Source organism: Meriones unguiculatus, chromosome 8, assembly GCF_030254825.1.
Source record: "Meriones unguiculatus strain TT.TT164.6M chromosome 8, Bangor_MerUng_6.1, whole genome shotgun sequence".
NCBI classification, from domain to species: domain Eukaryota; kingdom Metazoa; phylum Chordata; class Mammalia; order Rodentia; family Muridae; genus Meriones; species Meriones unguiculatus.
The window spans coordinates 108,005,598-108,026,842 of record NC_083356.1 but is presented as its reverse complement, the minus strand read 5'-3'; the positions used below and the strand labels follow the sequence as shown (position 1 = coordinate 108,026,842).

Below are 21,245 nucleotides of genomic sequence, written 5' to 3'. Positions count from 1 at the left end.
ACTTCTCTCCCCAGATTTACTGTTCCTCCTTTTCTCTCCAGGAAAGAGCAGGCCTCCCAGCGATACTAGCCAAACATGGCATGAAAAGATGTGGGACTCAGCATAAACCCTCACATCAAGGCTGGATGAGGCATCCTGTAGGAAGAAAGGGTCCCAAGAACAGGAAAGGAGTCTGAGAAATCCCCACTCCCATTGAGATTTTCCCACAAAAACCCAAGTTAAGCAACCACAGCATATATGCAAAAGACCTAGGCAGACCCATGCAGATTCCATGATTACTGCTTCAGTCTCTGTGAGCCCTTATAAAAATTTTAAATTTACATTTAAATCACATTCCTTAATAAAATTAGATGCAAACATGTTCATGGTCATTTTCATTGTTGTTATCAATTGCTAGTTCTAAGTGAAGAGATCTAGATTTACATAGGAACAAAATCAGAAAAGAACACCAAGGGAAGAGCAGTCTTGCTAGGCCACAGAGGAGGACTTTTCAGCCAGTCCTGATGAGACCTGATAAGAAAGGGTCAGATGGAAGGGGAGGAGGACCTTCCCTATCAGTGGACTTAGACATGGGCAGGGAGGGGATGAGGGAGGGAGGGTGGGATTGTGAGGGAATGAGAGAGGTGGCATAGCTGAGATACAAAGTAAATAAACTGTAATTAGTATAAAAAATAAAAATTTAATTAAAAAATCAGAAAAAGAAACATAATGCACATTTTTAAGCAATTGACTTTAAAACATTAGCATTGCCACTCTTTGTTTTTCAACTCTTAGAAATGGACTTCTATATATAGTTTATTTTTTCAACTGAAGCTGAATAAATCATATATATTCATATCTAGAGTAAACATAGCAAGACTTGGAGGGGGCAGGAGCTCCATCAGGAGAGCAACAGAGCCAAAAACTCTAGACACAGTGGGCTTTTCTGAGACTGATACTCTAACCAAGGACCATGCATGGAGATAACCTAGAAGCCCTGCACAGATGTAGCCCATGGCAGCTCAGTCTCTAAGTAGATATCCTAGTAAGGGGAACTGTCTCTGACATGAACTCAGTGGCTGGCTCTTTGATCACTTTCCCTGAGGGGGGAGTAGCCTTTCCAGGCCACAGAGGAAGACAGTGCAGCCAGTCCTGATGAGACCTGATAGACTAGGGTCAGATGGAAGGGGAGGAGGACCTCCCCTAACAACGGGCTGTGGGAGGGGCAAGGGAGGAGAAGAAGGAAGAAGGTTGGGATTATGCAGGGATGAGGGAGGGAGATACAGCTAGTATACAAAGTGAACTGTAAAAAAATTAATTAGAAAAAAAGAAAAAATCCAAAGCAAAGACAGGAAGAATATTAACTGTCTTCCAGGCTTCTTTCTTTTATTATTTTTATTTTTTTACTTATTTTCCCTTCTTATAATAGATTCTTTTCTCATTCGACATATCTTAGTATGCTTTTTTCTCTCTCTCTTTGCTCCCCACAATTCCTACCCATCCTTCTCCCATCCAAATCCACTCACTTTCAGTCTCTCATTACAAAAGAATAGCCTTCTAAGAGATAATTATCAAACATACAAAAATAAAATTATAATAAAATTAAACACAGAACAATAGCAATAAGCTGGATATTTTGGAGATCCTTTGGACAGTCCTACTAGCAACAGTACAGGATAACCATACTACAATCCATAGACCCACAGAAGCTAAGTAACAAGGAGGGCCCAAGGGAAGGTGCCAGAACATCACTCAGAAGGGGAAAGAACAGATAGCAGAGCTGGGTGAAGAGAGGGAACTGGACAGGAAGTGGAATGGGGAGGGAAACAAGGGAGGTGATGAGATCGGAAGAACATGGGTGGGAGATAGGAGAGCTGGGAAAAAGAAGGGAGCTGATGGGGGTGTATTTCTTTGTCAAGCTGGAGGCCTGCAACAGGGTCGGCTCCTGCGATGATTTGAGTGTGACTCTAACTGAGACTCCTAACAGGGGACATGAAGACTGAAGTGACCACCTCCTTACCAGGCAAGACCAGTGGATGGGGGGTTTGGGGGGAGGCAGGAACAACACTGACAAAACCTGTGATCCAAAAATTACCCTGACTACAAGAAGTGCAAGCATAAAAGGAACAAAAGTTGAAAAACATGTCCAGCCAATAATTGGCCCAACCTGAGACTCACCCCATGCTAGAGTGCCAGGCCCTTACACTATTAGCGATACTCCGCTATGCTTCCAGACAGGAGCCTAACTTGGCTGTCCCTTTAAAAGCTCCAGCCAGTTGGGGATTCAGACAGATGCTGGAATTTGCAGCCAAGCATGGGGCAGAACTCTGGGGTCCTCTGGAAGTGTTGGAGGAAGATGGAAGGAGCTGGAGAGGACAGGAACCTCACAAGAAGACCAACAGAGACAAATAACCCAGTCTCATGGGGCCTTTCAGAAACTGAGACATCAACTAAGGAGCATGTATGGTCTACACCTAGGGCCCTTGCACATATGTGGCTGATGGCAGCTTAGTCTTCATATGGGAAATAATTTGTTTTAAAGCAACCTGTTTAATATTTTGCCATTGTCACTGTAGGTATCAACCTATAAAACACAACTTCATTAGAATATTATTAATGTATCTTACAGGTACAATGAATTTGTTTTAAAAATCTGAAATACAGTAGAGAAGAATTAATAAAGATCAGTGCTAGATTATAACTCTCCTTTCACAAAAATAGAAGTCCCAATCATATAATTATCAAATGTCTCATGGGTGCTTTCTGAAATCTGGACCTTATGATGCTTTAAAAATCTGCTTTGATTGGAGAAACATGGTTGAGCAAATGTCCTTGTTGTGTACTTGAGCAAGGAGCATGTAAGGATATAACCTAGAACCTCTGCTTGGATATAGCCCATGGTAGCACAGTATCCAAGTGGGTATCCTAGTAAGGGGAACAGGGACTATTTCTGACATGAACTCAATAGCTCTTTGCCTCCCTCCTCCCCCAAGGGACTAGCAGCCCTGCTAGGCCACAGAGGAGGACTTTGCAGCCAGTCCTGAAGATACCTGATAAACCAGGGTCAGATGAAAGGTGAAGAGGTCCTCCCCTATCAGTGGACTTGAAAAGGGGCAGGAAGGAGTTGAGGGAGGGAGGATGGGAGTGGGAGGGAATGAGGGAGTGGGATACAGCAGGGATACAAAGTTAATAAACTGCTGTTGGAAAAAATAAGGATACTGCCCATTAAGTAATCCTATTAGGTTTGTAGCTCATGGAGACAAAGAAAAGGATGAGAGCTGTCAGGGAACACATTCAAAATTTTCTGTTATCTGAAATGAGGAGATCTTAGCCCTGAGAAAGATAGATGGTTTATTTTAAAATGGAAGTATAATGATGGTAATGGTCACCACAGAAGTCTTTTTTTTTAATGTAAGTACTAAACATGTGTGTGCAACATAATAAAAATAAAACAGATTACCAAAAAAATTAAAAAATCAAAACAAGAATCTGCTTTGAAAAATGTAGTCAGAAACAGCAATTCAGAGTTAATTCTGCACATGGTACAGGGAAGGAAGGACACATCTTCATTCTTCATTTATATCTTGCTCACAGCATCATTTGTTGAAGAGACTGGTCTTTGTCCATTGAATAGCTTTCACCTAATTTGGACATGCATGCATAGACTTGGCCCTTGTACTTTTTGTAGTCCATGATTTATGTGTTTATTCCTTGGGATAAATAACCTGTCTTAAGCTTTTGCCATTGTTACTGTAGGCATAAACCTATGAAACACAATCTCTTGACCACCTTAGCACTGTCAAATATTACTTTAATCTTATGGAATGGACCTTAAATACATTTAGAAAGTGGTTGGTTACTCACAGAACATTCATGCAACAATTGTGGCATTAAAGCTTGCAAGCAGGTCTGATTTTTAGTGATGATAATGGTTATGTTTCTTTCCCAGTAGCATTCAGAATATTTTACAGCACCAGAACCATATACAGTAATCAGTAGAGGTAAAACTTATAGTTTGATTTTTTTCCATGTTCTTTGACGTAAATAACTGGTATCTTCAGCAATTGCACACTACTGTCATATTATGAGTGGAAATCAATAACTGTGAAAATAATCTGTGAGGTTTTGAGGAAAGTTTTTGCTCCAGTTTTGAGCAAATGATTGGCCAAGAGCCCAAGACTGCATAAGCCACCTGCCTAGGAGAAAATCTAATACTATTGTCCTGCATTTTTCTGATAAAGAAATTGAGAAGATGATATCTAATGAACTACTGCTATAGCTACACATCAGTGCCTCACACAACCAACATCAGAGAAGTAAGGTATTTAGTATATAGGAGTTGCTACAAAGATCCATAAATTTATATTTTGGGATGTACTTATCAAACTCCAATCCTTAAGGCTGAGTGATTCGTGTGGAATAAAAATTAAAAAGATAAGAGTGACACCATCTTAAGTGAGGAGTTTGCTTTTCACGGTGTTATCGCAGAAAATAAATTGCTAGGCACACATAGAGTCAATTTCCAATAACTGGTGCTCAACCCAGCTGACCTTCTTCAGTGTGCTTATCACTATTGAAGTTTTTGTTCTGTCAGCCATGGCCTGTCATCACTATGTAGCCATCTTCCTTCCACTACTGTGCAGTCACCATGTCACACAGATTATGCCGTGTTCCAGTGGCGATGTCTTACCCCTATAGTACATTCATATCCTTACTGACCATTATCAAGATTTTCATTTCATCGTTTTGTGGCCCTAATGTCATCAGGTATTTCTACTGTGACATTCTGCCATTGATATCACTGCTGTGTTCAGACACACATGAAATTACGATGGTAATTTTAATCTTTGCAACTTTTAATTTGATTTCTTCTCTTCTGGTAGTCTCCATGTCCTGCATCCTGATCCTGGTGTTCACTCTCAGGATGGACTCTTTATAAGGCAGGGACAAGGTCTTCTCATCTAACAGTGATAGTTTGATAGTTGTGTTCTATGGTATTATATTTTTTATACATGAACAACCAAAATGCACTCACTCCTTTGAAACTGATCAAATTTCTTCTTTGTTCTGTACAGAACATACTGAATCCCATGATCTACAGTTTGAGAAAAGAGATGAAGCAGGCCTTGCATAGAAAATGGGAACTGTGGTTGAATATATTATTTAAATAGTAAAATTATAATATAGAGTAAAAAATACATGATAGCTAATATGTAGTATAAGTAATACTACTTTAGCTGGGTAACATTGTCTTGTGGGATGGTCACAGGCTAAGTACAGGTATAAAGAAGACCATTGTTCAATTTTGAATTCAAATTTATTATTTTCATAGGACTTATTCCTACTCTATGTATTCATATGTCTGGGATATAAAATTTTATGTGGATTTTATTTCTATATATCATGCCATATAGCTGAGAGGTCCTTTCCAATAAAGTAGTTTAAGCTAAAAATATGGTACCTTCATTGTACATTTTATCTCTAGTGCTCTAATATCTAATATTGTAAAATATAAAAATATGTAAGTACAAAATCACATGAGATAATCTAAAATTCTGATAGAAATCTTAGATGATGAAAATATGCTAAAGACAAGAGAAGCCAGGATAACTATTTCTACCCTTAATATTTAAAATGAAAACATAGTACAAAAATTGTTACTTACTTAACTGTGGAATGTAAAAACTCTCCACAAGTGGATCCCTCCTCCAGTTTGATTGTCTTCCATAGGAGTTTGATATTTATGTGTCTGCAGCCTGTAGTCAGTGCTGTACAATGATAAAGCTGCTTCTTTGATTTATACCCTGGCATCCTAATGTTGAATGCCTGGATCTATAGTTGTAAAACCAAGAGGTAAATATCCACTACAAGGCCTCTACACTTTGTAGAGTTTTCTTGCCATGTAGTGCCACAATCAAATTTTCTGTAACTGTTAGACATGATGAACACTTTAAAATATTTTAGTTATTTTTTCTTCTTTTATATATTTTTAAAATTTATTTATTTATTCACTTAACATCACAATTGTAAGCCCCTTCCCCTCACTTCCCAGTCCCACCCTCTCTTCCTCTTTCTTCTATCCTCCTCCATTTCAGAAAAGGGACTCCTCCACACCTCTCCATACCAGTACATCAAATTGCATCAGGACTGAGCTCTTCTTCCTCTGTGGCCTGGCAAGGCAGCTCCATCAGGGGGAAGTGACTGAAATGCAGGCAACAGACTCCATGTCGGAGACAGCCCCTGCTCCCCTTTTTAGGTGACCCACATTTTGGCCCAGCTACCCATTGTCTTTATCTGTGTAAAGGGACTACGTCTAGTACATGGTTGGTGCTTCAGTCCTTCTGGCCCAGGTTAGTTGGCTCTGTTGGTCTTCTTGTGGCATTCTTGTCTCTTTTTTGATTCTTGTATTGTTAACCCACTCTTTCCCAAGCCTTCTTGCGGCTTCACCCAAAGTTTGGCTGTGAGTCTCAGCATCTGTTTTGATACGTTGTTAGATATAGCCCTTCAGAGAACAGCTATCTTAGTCTCTTAGCTGCAAGCAGAGCAGAGCATTCTTAGTAGTGTAAAGGGTTGGCTCTCTTATTTGGTGTGTCTCAGGCTGGGCCAGTCTTTGGATATTCCTTCAATGTCTGCCCTATCTTTATCCCTGCATGTCTTTTGGGCAGGGTGAAATTAGGTCAAAGTTTCTGTGGGTGGGTTGGTGTTCTCCTCCCTCCATTAGAAATGCAGTCTAGTTAGAAGGGGCTCTCTTCAGACTCAATGACCACTGATAATAAAAGTCTTAGCTTTGTTCAGCCCAAAACCCATTTTTGAACAAGAGGGCTTTTGAATGTTTGGGTGTTTTCTCGAGTTCTTTATATAATCTTGATGTTAATATCCTGTAAGATGTATATGTGATAAAGAGTTTGCTTATTTCGTGAGCTTCTTCATATCCTGTCACAGTACAGAAGCTTTTTAGGTTCATAAATTACCACTTGTCAATTTTTGGTCTTAATTTTGGAACAAATGAAGTCCTATTCAGGAAGTGCTTTCTGACAGATATATACTGTGTTTTTTTTCTGATAGTTTCAGGGCCTCAATTTTCACATTTTTGTATTTGATCTATTTGGAGTTAGTATTTGTGTAAGAACATAGATATGAGTATATTTCTGCATATGGCTATCTATTTTTCCTGAGCACCATTATGTTGAAGATACTTTCTTTTCTCCAGCTTTGTGTTGTTGTTCTTGTTATCCTTGTCAAACAGTAAATGGCTGAAGTTGCATATATTCATGTTTGGGCCTTCAATTTTGTTCCATGCCTACTTGCCTGTTTTGGAGCTATTACTACGTCATTTTTATTACTATCTCTCTGTAAAAATAACGTAAGACCATACCTAACCCAGATTTACCACTCTTTGGCAAATGCACAAAGGACTCAATAGACTACTTGTGTTTAGCTAGTTCCATTGCTGCTCCAAACAAGGACCATGTTTGGGGTATCAGTCTCTGTAGACACCCCTGAGCCCAGGATTTTTAGCTCTCCTTGTGGAGTTCCTGTCTCCTCCGGGTCTTTCTATCTCCCTCTTCTTCTATGAAGTTTCCTGAACTCTGCCCAAAATTTGGCTATGAGTTCCAGATAAATACAAAATGGCCCAAATAGTTCACTGCCTGAGGGAGTACATTGGTCTTTCAGGAACCAGAAGGCACATTGTGCCCCAGCAGCCATGCACTGTAACCTGAAAAACCCATGATTCATGCTTCTCAAGGCAGTTAGGCCAAACCAACTTCATGGCTCCAAGCCTAAACTCTCTCTCTCTCTCTCTCTCTCTCTCTCTCTCTCTCTCTCTCTCTCTCTCTCTCTTTCTCTCTCTCTGTCTGTCTTTGCTTCTATAGACTTGCAAAGATGAAATGAGCAGTATAAAATCTCTCAGAATTCAAGTTTAGTTCACTGTATTGTCTTTCCTATGGAATATTAATGGAGGACACATTGCTTAAGGCCTTCCTTTGCAACTGTTGAAGAAGTTATTGTATTTCCATTCATTCATGGGATGGCTGTTTTTCAAGAGACAGAATTATGACCTTATACTGCTTTTATTTGGAATAAAAACATGGATAAAGGAAGTAGATGTAGTTCTTAGTTTAGTAATAATTTGACTCATAATTGCTAATCTTATGTAAAAAAAATTGACTGGCATAAAGAATATCTCAACAGTCACTAAATATTATTTCTTTGTGTTCAGGCTTGTTAGAAGATATTAGTGCTTGAATATGTGGATTTATGGATGCCTGTAAAGAACAACTAGGCATGGGGAGATGTATTGTGGCCTCAACCATAGACAGAGAGTTACTGGCAACTAAGCAATGTTGAGAGTAGAAGATACAGTCTTCACACAAAAGACCTCCCAAGATGGTTATCTAATAGCAAGTGGCCAGTTTAAATCACATGCATACAAGTAACACAATATGGGTTAGGTAGGTTGTATTTACACACACACACACATGCACACACACACACATACACACTCACACACTGACAGTAATATATTTATGTATGTGTATATGTGTGTGATATTAGTGTTTCTGAATGTGTGTGTACATGTAAAAGCAGTTAAAATTTTCTATGTGTTTGAAAGAGAACAAAGGATGGGTTTATAAGAAAACTGGAGGTAGAAAAGGAGGTGGAAATTATATAGCTCTATTTTAATTTCAAAAGAGTTAAAAATAATCATACATATAAAATCATATATATAATCTTTGTAATAAAATAATGTAAGTCTTTTTATATAATTATTTATGAATATATACTAATAAATACATAAATACATGTATGTATCATGTATATGAATATATATACTAACATACACACACACACACACACACACATATATAGTTACAGTAGAACCTCTGCCATTAAAGTGTGGTTATCATGATTGTTAGGCCTTCAGTGAAAGCCTGGACCCACTGGTACTTCACAGGCATGCTGGGTGATTTCTTAGTCTCCATACATACACACAGAGACGTGAACATAGAGGCAGAGAATCAGAGAGATACAGAGACACATGGGAAAGAAGCAGTTTGAATCCTATCTGTTAAAAGTCCTTAACTGTTTCACCTGTAATTAATGTTCCCGACTGACAATTAGTGAATAGAATTTAAGCATTGCCAAACTCTCAAATACTTTCGGGATAAGCAACTAATTGCACGTCATTTCCTTAATAAGTGTCAAGTCTCCAGAGATTAAAGTATATAAATTAGTAAATCACTGTAAGTATGACATGACATGCCAGAGCCGAAAAGAAACTTCATGAATGTCTTTGTAGGTAAGAAACTGGATATTTCTATGAGGCCTTATTCTAGATACATTCATGATTCTTTCCCTGGTGTGTGCGTTGATTTTTATCACTCTGTAATACCTGCAACACAAGCAGCTCTCTGTAGTTTGCTACATTTTTAATGACAAGCTGTGGGTTAAGAAGCTACATGCCCATAAAATCTTTTAAAAGTTATCATGGTATTACAATAAATTATTATGTTTTATATTATCAATTTTATATCTGACAGAAAAGAAACATCAAAAGAAGCACATCTGAAAAGGACTTTGTTAATAATCTTAACTGCAGACAGTCAAGCTCTCTTGAAAGACCAAATATGTAGACATTTCATTTCTTTAGATTTTCATTTTGATCTTTTGAAAAACACACCAGACTTAAATTATTATTTAAATATATATTCAAATGCATTTCTTCCCACTGTATATTTAAAAATAAAATGGGAATTCTCATTTCATCAAAAAAGTATAATTAGTGTAATAAAGGTATTGAGGTTCTTATATATATGCCAGAGATGCAGCATCCACAATGCCCTTTCATTCTGAGTGGAATCTCAAGACTCCAAGAATAACCTTAAAATTATTAATAATATAATAAATAGATAACTAAGTTTACGTTTAACACTTACTGACTCTTTTAAATTAAGATTATAGTCTTATACTTTACTATACTAAATATTTCTGATGATTTTTGAACTTCAGCAGGGACCTAAAATAGTTTGTAGAATTTTTATGCCACCATAAGCACTTTTATAAAAACATGAAAAATACTAATAACAAGTTAAAAAAGACATTATGACAAAATTAATTTTATTTTCATGGAATTTTAAAGGGATGTTATTTTCATTATCATATATAGAGAAGATTTTTATTGACAACATTCAATATGCTTCATAATATTTAATGATTGTAGAAAAAGACAAAATAAGTGTATGCTTTATGATATTTACTATAGCTATTAGATAATTTATTCTGATTTGCATTTTTGTACTTCTGCTAGGAGGAAGATGTGTGTCTGGAGGCTGGTAAGAGTTAAGTAGGTCTCGACATCATAAGCCATATTTGATCAATGTCCTTACAAGTCATCTTGAGCTGGGTTTAGTGCAATGAGGGCAATGCTTTTATTTTCCTCACAGTTCACTTAGAGCCTTTTCCTATCCTTTGTATTTAACAATAATTATTTCTGTGTATTGCTTGTTTTGTCTCTTTATTTTTTAAATTTGTCTTCTTTTTTGATTCAAAACTTTAAAAAAAGTCATTCAGTTTACATCCGGTGTTGGCACTCACTATTTATATTTAAAATAGGAGACTAGTTTGTAGTTAAAATTTACCATCCTCTGAGAGACCCTTCAATGACAAGTTGTTTATATATTCATAAGAATTATGAGCTTTAGAAATCAGCATTTTTGCCAAAATAACCCTTTGTTAAGATAAAGCTCTGATATCATTGCTATATAAACAGTATACATACATTATGTATGTGTACATTTAGAATTACTCTAAATTTTATAGTCAAAATAAAATTATTAAAAAATATAACTTTTATTTCCACATTTATACTCTTTATATCCATTCAAAATAAAATTATTAAAAAATATAACTTTTATTTCCACATTTATACTCTTTATATCCATTCAGATATTTACTCTGATCCTATAATCTATTTTCATATTTATAATTTATGTATAATGTATAAATAATTAATTGGCTGCATGTATTGGCCGCACCATGTGCATGCCTGGTACCCTCAGGGGCAAAAAGAGGACAAGAGAAACCCTTAAACAGGACTTAATTGGAATAAAGATTTCACGGAGCTCTGCTTTTAATGATAGTTTCTATGTACTGTAAAATTTGAGATTTGCAATTTTAATTTTTAGTTTAATTTTATTTTTACTAATTACAGTTTATTCACCTTGTATCCCATCTGTAGCCCTCACCCCTCCCATCCCAATCCCACTCTCCCTCCCTCTTATTCTCCTATGCCCCTCCTCCAAATTTAAAACATTAAATTAATTATCATATTATTTAAAGTAATTTGTAAGACCACCATAAAACAAAAGTTTTATTGGTTTTATAAAAATAAGTAACAGAAATATAAAAAATAGCACAAGGATAATTATATATGAAACTATGAAATTTATAACATTGATTCATCTTTAAAATATCATTTTCCATTTATAACCTTTTATCACTTCTGAAAAAGATCATGCAATTATGCCCTAGGTTAGAACTACTGTATTAAAATAAATCTAAACTGATAACACTTAATCTATCTCTGTCTCTCTTTAATTTTAAACAAGTTTTATTAGTAAAGATATTTTCATTTGCAAATAAGGTAGCTGGGAAATTCAGAGGTACCTAATTAAATTTTATTTGCATATTAAAATTCTCCCAGGTGATAATGCAGAAATGTGATTGGGTCGGCTGATGTAGCAATCCAGAACATTGGCTATAAGCCCAGATGGAGAAAGACAACCTCACAGTGGTGACTGAGTTCATCCTGATGGGCATCACTGACCGTGCTGAGCTTCAGGCTCCATTGTTTGGACTGTTCCTCATCATCTATCTGGTCTCACTGGTGGGCAACTTGGGCCTGATCATCCTCACCATGGTGGACTCCAAGCTGCAAACACCCATGTACTTCTTTCTCAGACACCTGGCTATCACTGATCTTGGTTATTCCACAGCTGTGGGACCCAAAATGCTAGTAAATTTTGTTGTTGATCAAAATAAAATCATTTATCATCTTTGTGCAGCACAGCTAACTTTCTTTCTTATGTTCATCATTTCTGAACTCTTTATTCTGTCTGCAATGTCCTATGACCGCTATGTGGCCATCTGTAAGCCTCTGTTCTACACTGTCATCATGTCACATAGGGTATGTTGGATGCTAGTGGCAGTTCCTTATTTCTATAGTGTCATTATTTCTCTTCTCATCACTATAAAAATTTTTGCTTTGCCCTTTTGTGGCTACAAAATTATTAGCCATTTCTGTGACAGTCTTCCTTTAATATCATTGCTCTGCTCAAATACACATGAAATTGAAATTATAATTTTGATTTCAGCAGGGTTTAATTTGGTTTCATCTCTAGTGGTTCTCCTATTTTCTTATCTACTCATTCTTATAGCCATTTTTAAGATGAATTCAGCTGAAGGCAGGAAGAAAGCTTTGTCTACCTGTGGGTCCCACCTGACAGTGGTGGCTGTCTTCTATGGGACTTTGATATTTATGTATGTGCAGCCCAAGTCAAGCCACTCCTTTGACACTGATAAGATGGCTTCTGTATTTTATACTCTGATTATCCCCATGTTGAATCCCTTGATCTATAGCCTAAGGAACAAAGATGTAAAACATGCTCTGGACAGGTTGTGGAAAGTATCATGTAATATTTTTTCTTGATATTACAGATAAAATTAATCTTGTAAACCATAAGCATTCTTTTCTATGAGTGAATCTAGCATAAAAGCAAGCAAAGAAATCATACAACATGTATTCATCTATTATCTTAATTTTTAATCTCCTGTCAATTATTCTAAATAAATCATTTAGACATAAAAACATGTTTTGATTGAAATATATTAAATTTCCAAAGAAACCTCATGTTTGATAATGGAATTACCAAGTATAAGGAATAGTTTAATTTTCATACTTACCTATAAATAAAAGCTAAAACCAAAATGAGACACTGCCTATGCCATTTTATTTCATTTTTCATTTTTAATGTTCTATTATTGCTGAGATGGCCCCTGCTGGTATGCAACTGTCTGCACAGTCGTCTTGAACTCATTGATGTCCAAGGGCCACTGTTTCACCAGTGCTGAAATTCATGATGCATACCATCATGACTGGCTTCCATTACCGTTTTTTAAAGTAACAAAAAATCATTGCAGAGATGTTCACAGGTCCCATCCCCACTGATCAACATCCTGAGGACTCCTAATAGGGCTAGAGCAACATTCAGCTTGTAGGATGCCCCACCTGCTTCTGAGCTGCCTGGCCCACCTGGGACACAGTCAGATGACCCAGCAGAGGTGAGCTGTACAGGCTCTGACTCCCTTTGTCCACTGTCATGAGGAGTCCTGTGGGGGTTCGGAGCAATGTTCCTCTTAGAGCCCTCATTGTCTACTCCTGAACTGACTGATCATAATTAGAGGCCAGCATGGAAACACAAGCAAAAACAAAAACAAAAAACATCAAGAAAACAAACAAACAAACAAACAAAACCACAAAAACAACACATGACATTACCAGAGATACTATGACACCTAAAACACAAAAACAGGATCTTAAATCTGAGGTTATGAAAATGATAGAGGACTTAAAAGAGAAAAATCCCTCACAGAAATACAGGAAAGTAGAAGCAAACAAATGAAGGAATTAAATAAATTCCTTTAAAAAATACAGGAAAATACAATCAAATGGGAGAAGAAAATGAATAAAACTAATAAAGACTTAAAAATGGAAGCAGAAGCAATAAAGTAAACACAATCTGTGGCAATCCTGGAATTGAAAAACCTAGGGAAAAGAATAGGAATTACGGATACAAGCATCACCATGAGAATATAAGGGATGGAAGACAGAATCTCAGTTGTAGAGGATACAACTGAAGAAATCGATATATCATCAGTCAAAAAAAAATTAACTCTAAAAAGTTCCTGACACAAAACATCCAAGAAATATGGGACAATATACAAAGATCAAAATTAAGAATAATAGAAATAGAAGAAGACTCCCAGCCTCAAGGCCCAGAAAATATTTTCTTTTTTAAATTTATTTATTTATTTTATTAATTACAGTTTAAATACCTTGTATCCCAGTGGTAGCCCCCTCCTTCATTCCCTCCCAATCCCATCCTCCTTTTCTCATTTCCTCCCATGCCCCTCTCCAAGTCCACTGGTAGATGAGGTCCTGCTCCCTTCCATATGATTCTAACTTATTAGGTCTCATCAGGACTGGCTACATTGTCTTCCTCTGTGGCCTTGTAAAGCTGCTCCTCTTTCAGGAGGAGGTGATCAAAGAGCCAGCCACTGAGTTCATGTCAGATACAGCCCCTGTTCCCCTTACTAGGGTTCACACTTAGAGACTGAGCTGCCCATGTGCTCCATCTGTGCAGGGGCTCTAGGTTACCTCCTTGGTTGGAGTATCAGTCTCAGAAAAAAAAAAAAAAAACCTTTGCCCAGATTATTTTGTGGAGCTCCTGTCCCCTCTAGGTCTTACTATCTCCCCCTTCTTTCATAAGATTCTCTTGTATTCTTATAGGCCTCCCCTTTAAGTTGGAAAAATTTTTTTCAATGATTTTGTTGAAAATATTTTCTGGGCCTTGGAGGAGGGAATCTTCTTTTTCCTCTACTCCTATTATTCTCAGGTTTTGTATTTTTATGTTGTCTTGGATTTCTTGGATGGTTTGTGTCAGGAGTTTTTTAGATTTATTATTTTCTTTGACAGATACATTGATTTCTTCCATTGTATCTTCCACACCTGAGATTCTTTCTTCTATCTCTTGTAGTCTGTTGGTTATGTTACCTCTGTAGTTCCTGTTTTGTTTCCTAGGCTCTCCCTCTCCATGATTTCCTCCATTTGTGTTTTCTTTAATTTTTCCAATTCTATCTTCAGATCTTGAACCATTTTGTTGATTTTCTTCACCTGTCTGACTGTATTTTCCTGGTTTTCCTTCAATTCCTTCACCTGTTTCTTTGAACAGTCCCATGTTTCTTTTATTTCGTTCAGTGATTTAATCATTTTCTCTCTAAAAGCCACAAATTGTTTGGCTGCATCTTCCTGTATTTATTTATGGATGGCCATAATCTGTTTTATTATATCTTCCCCTAATTCTTTACACATTTTATTTGCTTCCTCCATTAACCTCTTCATAAGCATAGATGTAAGGTCATCTTCTTGAATTTCACTTATGTTAGGATGTCCAGGGCTACTTGCTAAAATGCTCAATGCCCATTCAGAAAGGCAAAGAGGAAGAACATCAGAAGAAGGAGAAAAGAGGGAACAAGTCAGGAGCCTGACACAGAGGACCTCTGAAAGGCTCTGCCCTGCAGACTATCAATGCAGATGCTGAGACTTAAGGGCAACCTTTGGGCAGAGTGCAGGGAATCTTAGGAAAGAAGTGGGAAACAGTAAGATCTAGAGAGGACAGGAACTCCACAAGGAGAGCAACAGAACCAAATAATCTGAGCATAGGGATCTTTCCTGAGACTGATACTCCAACCAAGGACCATGCATGGAGATAACCTAAGACCCCTGCACAGATGTAGCCCATGACAGTTCAGTATCCAAGTGGGTTCCATTGTAATAGGAATAGGGACTGTCTCTGAAATGAACTGATTGGCCTGCTCACTAATTACCTACCTCTGAGGGGGAAGCAGCATTACCAGACCACAGAAGAAAACAATGCAGCCACTCCTGATGAGACCTAATTGACTAGGATCAGAAGGAAGGAAAAGAAGACCTCCCCTCTCAGTGGACTTGGGGAGGGGCATGCATGCAGAGGGTGGAGGAAGGGAACCACTGGGGGGATACAAAGTTAATAAAGTGAAATTAATAAAGAATTTAAAAAAAAAAGATTCTCTGCACTCTGCCCAAAGTTTGGCTATGAGTCTTAGCATCTGCTTTGATACCCTGCTGGGTAGAGTCTTTCAGAGGTCCTCTGTGGTAGGCTGCTGTCCTGTTCCCTGTTGTCTCCCTCTTCCAATTCCATCTGTTTGCCTTTCTGAGTGAGGACTGATCATCTTACCAAGGAAAATATTTTCAAGAAAATCACAGAAGAAAACTTCCCCAACCTAAAAAACTAAACAAAACAAAAACCAAATAATAATAATAATAATAATAATAAAATAAAACCAGATGCATATTAACATTCTATAGGTTTACACAACATGAAATAGACTAGAACAGAAAGGAAAATTCTCCCACAACAAAATAATGAAAACAATAAATGTGCAGAACAAAGAAAGATAAATAAAAACTACAAGAGAAAAAGGCCAAGTCACATATAAAAGCAGACCTTTCAGAATTACACCTGAATTCCCACCAGAAACTCAAAAAGACAGAAGAGCCCAGAGAGATATCTTACAGACACTAAGAGACCACAGATATCAGCCCCAACTACTATACCCAGCAATAATTTTAATCATCATAGAGCCAGAAAACAAGATATTCCATAACAAAAACAAATTTAAACAGTACCTATTCACAAATCTAACCCTAAAGAAGATACTAGAAAAATAAAACGAAACAACAACCAAAAACTCCAACCCAAGGAGGCCAAATACACCCAGAAAAACACAGGGAGTAAACCATGCCACTTCAGCAATAACAAAGGAAGGGAAACACACACACACACTACCATCATCAGCAAAAAAACCAACAGCACAGGCTCTAAGATCAACAAATAATAAATGGGAGCTCATGAAACTGAAAAGCTTCTGCAATGCAAAGGACACTGTCATGAGAATAAAACAACAGCCCACAGACTGGGAAAGGAGCTCCACCAACCCTACATCTCACAGAGGGCTAATATCCAGAATATATAAGGAACTCAAGAAGTTAAACACCAAGAAACCAAGTAATCCAGTTTAAAAATGTGGTACAGAGCTAAACAGAGAGTTCTCAACAGAGGAATATTGAATGATAGAGAAACACTTAAAAAAATGTTCAACACTCCAACTGAAGACCATGCATGGAGATAACCTAGAACCCTTGCACATATGTTAAAGAGAGAGGGCAAAGATGACTTTTAAAAAGTCCAAAATTATCAAAGAAATGAAGAAAATACTTTAAAAAATTAGAAAGCATATACAAAAATGCCTAGTGTACACTGATAGCATTTGAAAAACATTTTTCAAAAAATAATATTATATGACCCTAAAATTACTCCCAGTGTTTCTTCATGATAAATTCAGCTATATGATACTGCAAGGAAGAACGAGTTTATTTAATTTTTTACAAATTAATCAAAATATCATGGTGCTTATTTAGTGCTATTGTTGTTTATATTGCTGAATGTGTAGCTCGTACATTTTGTTGTAATTCTGAGTACTATTTCATTCCATGAATATATTTTAATTTATAGCTTAATGTTATTTTAAGTATACTTACGTGTAATTCAGTGAACTTGTTTTATTCCAGGCGCACTGAAACAGATGCATGCAAGTATACATATAAAAGCATGTTAGGCATGATTTGGATATTTCTACCTCCTAGACAGCCCATGGGTCCCTTATATTACATGGATTTTGGAATATCTATTTCTGGCCATCCGTGCCTCCTTTCAATTGTCAGCTCCATCTACAGAAGTTTTAGTGTATTTGTGAGTCCTTTGATTTTTGTTCAGAATTAACACTATTTTAAATATTGTGAATCTTTATCCTAGCATAAACCATCCATGAAACACTTTGATTTTATTCCTTGTAGACATCTGTGGTAGAAGTTTTAAAAAAAATATTAAAACTTGATTCAACAATAATAAAAAACAAACATTTGAAAATTCCATTTTTATTTCAAATCCATTTTATTGAATTAAGAAACGAACCATATCAATACTTAGGCTAAAGTCTTACAGGGTTGTCTTTGCCTAAACATTTGTGCTGAGCAGCTTAATGCATAAATGACTTCCTATTTCCCACAGAAAAGTAGACATCTTTGAAAACATGCATCAAGGAATAAAATACATCAGTATTTGAATAAAGAAACTGTGAGATAAGAGCTGAGCCTGTCTATGATGCTACATAGGGGTTAGCAAGCTCATGAGTTTTGGAAATATGAAGGAACCACAGTGTTTCAGAATCTGTGACATTTTACGTAACCTTTCAATGGAAACAATACACCTGGGTGGTCACACAGTTGCTCCTGCAGTAAGAGTTCTCGTCACCTTGTAATCACTAATATGTATTTTTAAAAATAAATGTGCAGGAATACGTGGACAGCAGGGTATCGAAGCAGATGCTAAGACTCATAGCCAAACTTTGGACAGAGTGCAGGAAATCTTATTAAAGAAGAAGGAGATAGAAAGACCTGGAGGGGACAGGAGCTTTACAAGGAGAACAACAGAACCAAAAATTCTGGACACAAGGTTATTTTCTGAGACTGATACTCCAGCCAAGAACAATTCATGGAGATAACTTAGAACCCCTGCACATATGTAACCCATGTCAGCTCAGTCTCCAAATGGGTTCCCTACTAAGGGGAACAGGGACTGTCTCTGACATGAACTAAGTGGCTGGCTCTTTAATCACCACCCCCTGAGGGGGTGCAGTCTTGCCAGGCCACAGAGGAGGACAATGCAGCCAGTCCTGATGAGACCTGATAAAACAGGATCAGATGGAAGGGGAGGAGGACCTCTCCTATCAGTGGACTTGGAGAGGGGCATGGGAGGAGAAAAGGGTGGGAGAGAGGGATTGGGAGGAGATGAGGGAAGGGGGCTACTGTTGGGATACAAAGTGAATAAATTGTAATTAATAAAAAATTGCATTATTAGACTAGAACCCCAAAACTTCTCATGATTAGTCTCCATGGTGTCTCATTGAAAAACACTTTTTCTGGATGTACAATTTATTATATTATGTTACATCGAATTCATTATAAGGTCTATTCCTTTCTTTGACCTTTAGATTTTTTTAATTGATTTTTTGTTGTAATTGCATATATATTTTCTTTGATCCAGTTTAGTTGGTATATTCTTCATGGTGTCATCTTGTTTAATTTTAATATCCAGAGTCTTCTGTATAATGTAGATTACAAATTCTGTAGTTTATATTGGTTTATTTTAATTAATTATTTTTCATCTTTAGAGAGTATGTTTAAACAAAAGCAGTTTTTTTTCCATATTTATAAACTACAGTTTCCAATGCGATTTTGCATATCATTTGAGGATTTTATTTTGTTAGTGTATTTGTTTTTATTCTCTGGAGTTAGAAAAGAAACAGATTGAACACCATCAAGTCTCCTTTTAGTTGAGCATTGATTCCTTTTTGTACATCTAAAGCATGAGCTACATTGGCTAAAAGATTATTTAGGGTCTGAGCAGTCTGCCCAGTATGACTCATGGCTAATGCCGCGGTGGTAGCTCCAACAGCCGCCAATGAGATGGCAGTAACAATGGCGGCTGTAATTCCAAGATCCATTTTCTGTCTGAAGAGAGTCATAGCGTGAGGGGCATCGACGGGCACAGGCACCCAGGGAGGCATGCGAGTAACCAGGGCATACCTAAATTCACTAGCATTCCGGCATTGGGCAAAAAAGCAAGTATCATTACCACAATTACTTGGCTCTATCTGGCTAACAATGAATAAAAATGGGGGTTATAAACAAACAGGTGTGGACTTACAGGAAATATTATGAGAAGCCTTAACCCCCTCGTTGGAACATCCTGCATCAGTTCTAGAATTAGCAGTGGTGGTGTCCGAGGTCTGAGTAGGTTCAGGAGACCACCCCCAGGGGCGAGACATGCTCCATGTAAATTGACTAACTCCATGTTTTCCTCCACTTTTGAAAGTCATTTAAGGTTCTTAAATTATCTTTTCTTTTTTTTTCTTTTTTTTAATTTTTCATCAATTACACTTTATTCATTCTGCATCCCCCCATAAGTCCCTCCCTCCTCCCCTCCCGATCCCACCCTCCCTCTCCTTTCTGCATGCATGCCACTCCCCAGAGCAAATTGATACCCTATGGCAAATCGCTCAACTTGGCTGTCAATGGAAGTATGCTGGACTTTGTGTCACTAGCATACAATATGAGAATTTTTCCCGTGTTGCAAATCTGTCTAAACAATTGTATAGCTATATTTTATGTAATTGGACTGAAGAATTCGATGCTATGATGGAGCAGCTGAGAGTGGCCATTGTTACGGCAAATTCTACCAGAGTGGACGCAGGACTAGCCACAGGATTATCATCATGGATTGCTGCAACCATGAATCATCTGAAGGAATGGGTGGGCATGGGAGCGTTAGCAAGCCTTCTGGTGTTGGTCTCCTTGGTTTGCCTGTGGTGTATATGCAAGATTAGAGTCTCACAACAGCATAATGCAGCCATGATCATTCAGGCCTTTACAGCCATTGAAGCAGGACAGTCTCCCCAAGCATGGTTGGCTACCATAAAAAGCTAAAATGTTATGCTCAGGATGCGAGGCTAAGCACTGCACTCAGGGTCAGCTGCTTTCGACCCAGAGAAGAGCATGTCTGATTGCAAGCGGGTTGATGCCCCAGGTCCCGCCTCTGAGAAAAAGGTATCGGACGGGTCTGATGCTCTTTGGGTGGATGACACCTAAATGAACATTGGTACAAAGTCCCAATTTATTTCTAATATCAGAGATCAGACCTCTACTCTTGCCTGATGCGTCTAAAACAAAAAGGGGGGACTGTAGAGAGCTGCATAATGCCGCGCCTTAAAGATGGAGCTGGTTTCCGCCTTCCACCTTCCCAATGGTGAGTGCTCTCTGTCACAAACAATTCCATATTTGGCTAAGACTGAGGATCTGGCTTGCTTCCGTGTATGTGGACCTATCTGCATTGCCCACAAGGCACGCTGGGGTTGGCTACCCAGAGGCTATTTTAAGCTGTGGGCTGGCTTTCCCCAGAGTCAGAAGATTGTTCAAGGTTCCTGAATAAACTGCATTGAGAAGAACAACAACAACAAAAAAAGATCAGAAAGGAGAGGAGGACCTCCCCTATCAGTGGACTTGGGGAGAGGCATGCATGCAGAAAGGGGGGGAGGGGGGACTGGGAGGGGAGGAGGGAGGGGCCTATGGGGGGATACAAAAGGAATAAAGTGTAATTAATAAAAGTTAAATAAAAAATTTAAAAAAAAGAGGAAACAGATGTTTAAATAGAGGGAATTTTTTATGAAGGATGAGAGACAAGCTTGCTACACGTTTTCACTGTTTGAAAATCCTGTGGGCCTTGTGGTCTGACACTGTATGAAAGCTGTACTACTTAATATTGAGATAT

General features: G+C 37.6%; 1 protein-coding gene across 1 annotated transcript; it reads left to right on the top strand.

Annotated features, from left to right (window-relative positions):
- The first annotated feature begins 11,749 nt into the window (after window positions 1-11,749).
- On the top strand, window positions 11,750-12,688 carry LOC110541685 (olfactory receptor 8K3-like). Its single transcript, XM_021628401.1, has one exon. It carries the CDS (start codon window positions 11,750-11,752, stop codon window positions 12,686-12,688), a length of 939 nt encoding a protein of 312 aa, XP_021484076.1.
- The last annotated feature ends 8,557 nt before the right edge of the window (window positions 12,689-21,245 follow it).

Bases quoted from the DNA above. Each gene is read 5' to 3' on its own strand.
- LOC110541685 (XM_021628401.1), top strand. From the start codon at position 11,750: ATGGAGAAAGACAACCTCACAGTGGTGACTGAGTTCATCCTGATGGGC.